The sequence below is a fragment of the Typopeltis vanoorti genome, chromosome 3, assembly GCF_054136105.1.
Source record: "Typopeltis vanoorti isolate ZY-2024b chromosome 3, IOZ_Tvanoo_1.0, whole genome shotgun sequence".
Lineage (NCBI taxonomy): Eukaryota > Metazoa > Arthropoda > Arachnida > Uropygi > Thelyphonidae > Typopeltis > Typopeltis vanoorti.
Window position 1 is genome coordinate 11,045,975 of NC_143551.1, and position 6,617 is coordinate 11,052,591.

Sequence of the window (6,617 nt, forward strand, 5' to 3'; positions counted from 1 at the left end):
AGGCTAAATCCCAAACTCTTCATAAAAGCTAACTAAGCTTCGAAGTAGGTGGGATTAACTTGTCTCACTTATCTACAAGGAATCCTTATAAACAAATGCAAAAATTTGTTTGTATAATCACTCTTTCTCAAACTTTGAAAAAAATAAATAAAGAAAGAAAATAAATAAATAAAAATTCAAACAAAAAATTCTGTATAATCTTCACTGTTAATATTAGAAGAACATGTGTTGTAAATACATAATATAAAAGCAAAAAAGTATTATTAAAAATTTTAATTGAAATCCAATGTAGAAAATGCAGAACTCTGTAAAATTATAAGGTGCAATGTCACACAAGATGTTTCTTGTATGTATAAATATTTTAGCAATCAATAAATTATCATTATTATTATAAAAAATATTTAAAAATTATTATTATTATTATTATTATTATTATTATTATTATTATTATTATTATAAACCTCGTGAAGAGCATTGTAATCAATCGTGAGAAGTCAATTATCATATCATTTACGTTAAAGTGAACAAATTACAATTTATAAATATAATAAAAATGAGGAATCAGATAGATATTATTATAATTAGCCATTTTAACCTTTTTCCAAGACCCATCCCTTCACGGGTTTAAGCTGTTAATAGACTTGCTAACAGGTATCTGCATAGCACACTTAAAAATGAAAACCTTGTTACACCTATAAAATTTTATAGGAATTTCATTGCATGCCATATATTTTGCGGTGAGTCAGAGTACACTAAGAGAAGTATAATTATTGCGTGTCTGTGCATTGTGGACGAAATATTGAAGATTTTGTATGAAATTAAATATATAAGAGTTCAGTGTTTTTTGACCAATTCCATTTCTTTAGGAAAATGTTCTGGATTTTTTTTTTTTTTTTTTTACTATTCACAAAATTGCTTCTTGCTACAGTATTTTCATCATATTATCAAAATGTCTTGCATTTTAAATAATGCGTTGTAGAGATATAACCCAGAATGTTGAGATTAATCTCCCAGAGAAAGAAGAGTCAAAATGTCTCACTAGCTTGCAAACTCAAACTATTACATGATCATCCTTAGTAACATCAGACTGTTTTTGGACGTTTTTTTACTGCCTTTCGTAAATCGTATGTCACAAATGCCATAATATTTTTGCATGCTCATATTTATTTATATTCCCATCAGACAAATAAAGAGACAGCAATAACCAGACTACTCTATTTAATAATACATTATTCACACGTATTTTAATTTGCATTTCCATGTATGTCATATGATACTTTATCCGCTTCCTTTGGTTGCCTTATGCCATCATTTTTAATAAATTAAAAATTAATTTATGAATTTAAAATATTAAAATATTTTACGCTTTTTTGCTATTGTTTAAATTCATAAATTCCTCAGAAATTTATCTAAAACCTTTATGTTCATTTGTATATTAAAATATTCATATTTTGTTTTGAAATCTGTACTATACTCGAAGCACTCGGTAGTTCTTGTATGCGTCTCCATTCTGTTCTCTTTATTTATTGTTCTAATTCCTCGAGATACGATGGCATATTACGGAAAAATCTGCAATTGAAACCCTCGGTGCAGCTGTAACAAAGGATGCGATCCGAAGACTGATTGGAATTTCCGAATCTCCCTCCCCACTGCTCAAGGAATCTTTAGTGCTTGATGGGGCCCCACGAAAGCCAACCGACTCAGAATAGAATTACCGTGATGTTAAGAATGTTCTACAATAATCAAAGTAGTCCCTCGTAAGAATAGGCAAAGAGCTGACCTTTTGAAGTCTCATCCGTGTAGAACTCGATTAAATACAGTTACGTTGCGAACTGGAAGCCATTGTTCGCTGGAGAAGGAGGAACGGAGTTGAAGAGAAGGGAGAAGGAGAAGAAAGGGGGAGAAACAAGAGGGCTGATTAAGGGTTTTGATAGCGGAAGCTCTGTAAAAGAAGACATGCGTATTGACGACGCATCGTGAACTAGGGCTTGTATGGGAATGCGGTTGGGAAAGGCCCGGATATTCTCAACTAAAACAGTGTTTGGTTGAGAGCTTAGTGATGAATGGATTTTTTTTTTTTTAAATAAATCGGTGAGGTTTCATTTGCCAATGTTTATATGCAAGTTACTTATATGTTGATGGTATGGAAATATAAATATGGGTTTACGTCTTGTATACATTGTGCTTTACTTGGGAGGTGTTCCATATTCCATCTATGGAAGATGGTCTCTTAATTCCACAATTATTAGACAGGAGCCTGATATTTATGGATTATGCTCTTGTTTCGTCACGTGTTCTCTTTTTTGAATATGTTATTTTTCAATAACGTGGATGAAGATATTTTAGTTTTTTTTTTTTGGTATTTAAGTGTTTTTAGTATCGTAAAAGGATAGTGGGTGGTAACCTGATAACCTCTTGTTCCTCGACGGACTTGAAAAGAACTCTCATAAAGAAGTGCACTGGAAAATTCTTGGAAAACACCAGTTATCAAATCAATGTACTGTATTTAATAAAATAAACTTCGAATTTCCTAATCAGTTGTTCTTTCCATTTCTCAGTAAGCAAAGGCCATCACTACAATATGCATTTATGAATTATGCCCAATCATGGCTACAATCGATCAGCAAGTACATACCATATTTTAAATTTTAAAGGCACGGACTTTTTAATAGTTGTAACAAATAGCATAAATATATTTACAGTGGTCATCAATATTGAAAACAAATAAATAAATATTGAAATCGGACTTTTCAATACTTGAAAGCTAATGTAGGATACTCGGTCCGATGGAAATAACGCTTTCCCAGTTGATCGGAAGTATTGGGAAGATTCAAAGCAAATCTCTTTTTGCCTGGAACAATTATCTGCCCCTGCAACCCAGTTCGATTCTCCAAGTGAAAGTTCCGAAGGATGAAGATCTATTTCAGAAAACTGTGCTGTTTTAAGAAAAAAAAAAAAAGAATAATTTAATAAGTTGTAAGACAGAAGACAGAACTTTCATTCCTTTTATTGGGTTCACTTTAATCCAGGTAATGTTTGAAAAATTTCCTTGCAGTTATTTTGTGTGGGATGCATTGTATTTCATGAAGTTATTTTTGAGTGGGAAGTTAAATCAGTGAACTTACAAATGGTTCATTGAAAGCCAAACACATTCAGTTCAGAAAATTAGTTTTATTGTTCATGTCACCGTTTTTGTTGCATAAAAAATTATAACAAACAGCTGGAAGGTACGAGAATATTTCATCAGCTTTGAGTTTAGTAAATCGTTTTTTTTTCTTCAATTTGTGACAAATTGTAGGTATCTTATGTATTTTTATTTGATTGCAGAGCCCCATAAATGATTTATATGATATCCAACTTTACTTTCAAATCAATGGTTCGACAGATCCATTTAGAAACGTTTACGACTTGATATCGCACTTCTTAAAAAAGATATGATCTCTGAAAAGATCCATAAAATGTACGATCCATGATACATAGAGCATTGCTTGGCAAGAATTGTACACGATTGTAATCATCTCTGCAAAAAAAGTATAGTTGAAAATATCATCATCATCATTAGTGTTCTGTCTCTTGACAGGTCCAATGATATAACTCAGCAGATTCTCTTTCCCCAATTTCCCCTGTCTCTTGCTTCCTCCTTCATTTCCTGATATCTTCTTGTTCCCATTATATCATCAAGCATCGTCAGTCGTCTTCTTCCTCTTGATCGCTTTCCTTCAATTTTCCCTTCTATCATTCTTTTCAGTAGGCTGTCTCCTCTTAATACATGTCCTATCCAGTTATATTTTCTTCTTCTTATGGTCTTTAGTAAATTCCTTTCTTCTTCAACTCTTTGTAATACTTACTTCTTCATTGGTGATTTTTTCAGTCCACTTTCTCCATTCTTCTCCATAACCACATTTCAAATGCTTCCAACATTTTAGCTTCTTTCTTCCTAGTTGAAAATATGAACTATCAATAAATAAATTATAAATCAAATGTTTCTTATTTGAAGAAAAATAGGTGACAGATTGAAGAAATGCAAGTTCTAAATTCACCTCTGAACCTTTTCGACATTTCTCATCCGCCCACCTCATCGATTGCAACACACCCAAATCCGGATATTGCCTGATCAGTGTTGTAACATTGGCCCAATCACCTCTTACCAGGCTTTGTCTGTATTCGTTTCCTAATTGCAAGAAGCCTGTGCATTACAACGAGTAGAAACATTAATTGATGCTATCAAAATATATATTCCCACAAAATTACTAAGTGGACACGAGAAATATTAGAATTCTTCTTTTTTTTTCCTTCTTACATTTTAGTGTTGTTTTTGTTGTTTTTGCTAAGAAGACCTGTTTTAAGATTCTCGACTTTCATATTGTCTGTTGAAATATCATTAGTGTTTCATATATAATATAAAAATAGATCTCTGTTCCTTTTTTAAGGACTTTCTGCCTGAACTCCTATTAAAAAGTGTAGAATCCACTGAACCTTCAGCTGTGTCGGGTGTTACCAACAATTAATGGTGTATACATATCATTCGCTATAATAAGAATTTGAACTGGTTAGACTGAAACCAACAGCAATGCTTTAACTATAAATTCGTAGTTAATTGCAAACCGTCATAAAATTTTAGCAATATTTTTCTGGATAAAAAATTATCTTTAAATGATCCATACTTAGCGAAAGGTATCCAGAGCGACATCATGTCATACAAAAAACCAGTCATTTTCTTAAAATCCTTTAAATTCTCTTTAGATGCAATAAAAAAAAAACATGAAAAGTTTTTAGGATTTTTAAAATAAAAAAGTTAAAAAATTCACATAATACTGAAGAGGAACAAAATAACAAAAATAATAATAAATGTGTTTATTATAAAATATTATATTATACAATATACACAGAACTGTATCATGTAATACGCAAAACTTGGAAATATTTATACACAGTTATATACAGGAAAAGCGCCATAATATCTCTGCACATTGTCCCATTTCCACGCATAGGCATATTCGCAATGTTGCATGACATAGCTTGCTGACGAGCAATAATCGAATAGTTCTCAAAAAACCGGTATTTTGTCTACTATAGGATATGTTCAGGATGAACAGTTGAAGTGGATACAAATGATAAAGCTTGCACATTTATCGAAATAATTGATCATTTAGCTTTGGTTTGCATTTTGTCCTACCAAACTCAACAATCCTAATTTTCTCAGTTTGGGGGTAGATCTCGAATCCTTCAATGCTATACCGCTTACACTGAGATAAACAAATTTCGTGATGTTCATTAACAGGTGCAAAAGCATTCCGTGGTGACAGGATACGGAACTCGAATCCACTCGCACTTCATCTTCGAACGGGCTCTATCGTTATTGGACTCTTGCCCGCGCTTTGACGATCCTTGAATCACTCGGCCGTTGCGCGATCCACGTTCGGCTCTTCGGTTTCCCTGACGACGGCGATTACGGCAGTGCCAGCGGAGCAACTGGAGCGTAGTGCTGGTGGCAGGAACGCAGTGCATACCCGGAGGCCAAGAACACGTTCCGTGTTTCTCCAGGCATTCACCTCTTTTGATCCAACGAGGCCAAAACAGCGGTCCGATATCCACCCATACAAATCGGATCGGACAAAATGGACGACGAAGAAGCCACGTTTTAATTGTGTCAATAACTCGAGGATTGTCTACCACTTCGTTATCTCCTATCGATCTCAGTTCTTCAGTCAGATTCAAATTGTCTAGTTGTCTTTTGACCCTTTCCATTGCCCATCCTTGGTCGGAATACTCCACAGCTGTTGCCGCGACGAGCTCCTTTGGCTTGTCTATAGACATCCAGTCGCTATCGAATTCGTCTCCGACAAGCTGTCTCAAGTAATTTTGATCCAGGTGCTTGATGCGTGGTCTCCTTGGGTAGTTGTCAATGGAATCTAAGAGTTGCAGCTGGGGCGAGCTGGTTGGAGAATAACTCTGGGGCTTCAATGGTCTCTTGTGTTTTTTAACCTTGTCATTGTTCAGGAAATTCTTACGTGGGATTCCAACGCACATAGCACAAATGGCTGCAGCCAATAAAAATTTTAGTGGAGTCATTTGGATCCTGTTTTTGTTTTCTGAAAGGAAAAGAAAAAAAAATTGGAACTTGTTATCAAAAACTCCATAGTCAAATATATTAAAGAATTGGCTATATAAAAGAGTCCTACTGTATTTAACGTGATTTTTTTAATTCATAAATGTAATTCAGTATTTACCATTGCGATGCCACTGTAGACAATAGATATGAAAAAGTGTAATAAAGGTCAAAACAGTGTGTGCTGATCTTTGATTGCTTTGTAGCATGATGCTGATGAAGTCACTGAAAAAATGTTCTTTTCTTGTAACACAAGAAAATTTATTACTTACTTGGTATCCAAATGACACTATACATTATTATTATCATCATCATTCCTGACACCTCCAAGGAGTCAGAAGACTCATCGCGGGAGGATACCTACAACTGTCTCAACCACTACACCGAACCTCTACTACGAATCAACGCCATCTACCGCCCACCACAACTGGTATTCTATGTCTGTAAATTGCGTGTGTTCTGAAGGACCGATTTTTCTGTATGCGGGATGAAAAACCCGACTTTCCGG

The 6,617-nt window shown here is 34.2% G+C and overlaps 1 protein-coding gene across 1 annotated transcript; it reads right to left on the minus strand.

Annotated features, from left to right (window-relative positions):
• Positions 1 to 5,274: 5,274 nt before the first annotated feature.
• Positions 5,275 to 6,072, minus strand: LOC150107909 (noggin-1-like). Its single transcript, XM_090415379.1, has one exon. The coding sequence runs from the start codon at positions 6,070 to 6,072 to the stop codon at positions 5,275 to 5,277; it is 798 nt and encodes a 265-aa protein (XP_090271505.1).
• Between the last annotated feature and the right edge of the window lie 545 nt (positions 6,073 to 6,617).

Excerpts from the sequence above, each read along its gene's own strand:
- LOC150107909 (XM_090415379.1), bottom strand. The coding sequence starts at position 6,072 with ATGACTCCACTAAAATTTTTATTGGCTGCAGCCATTTGTGCTATGTGC.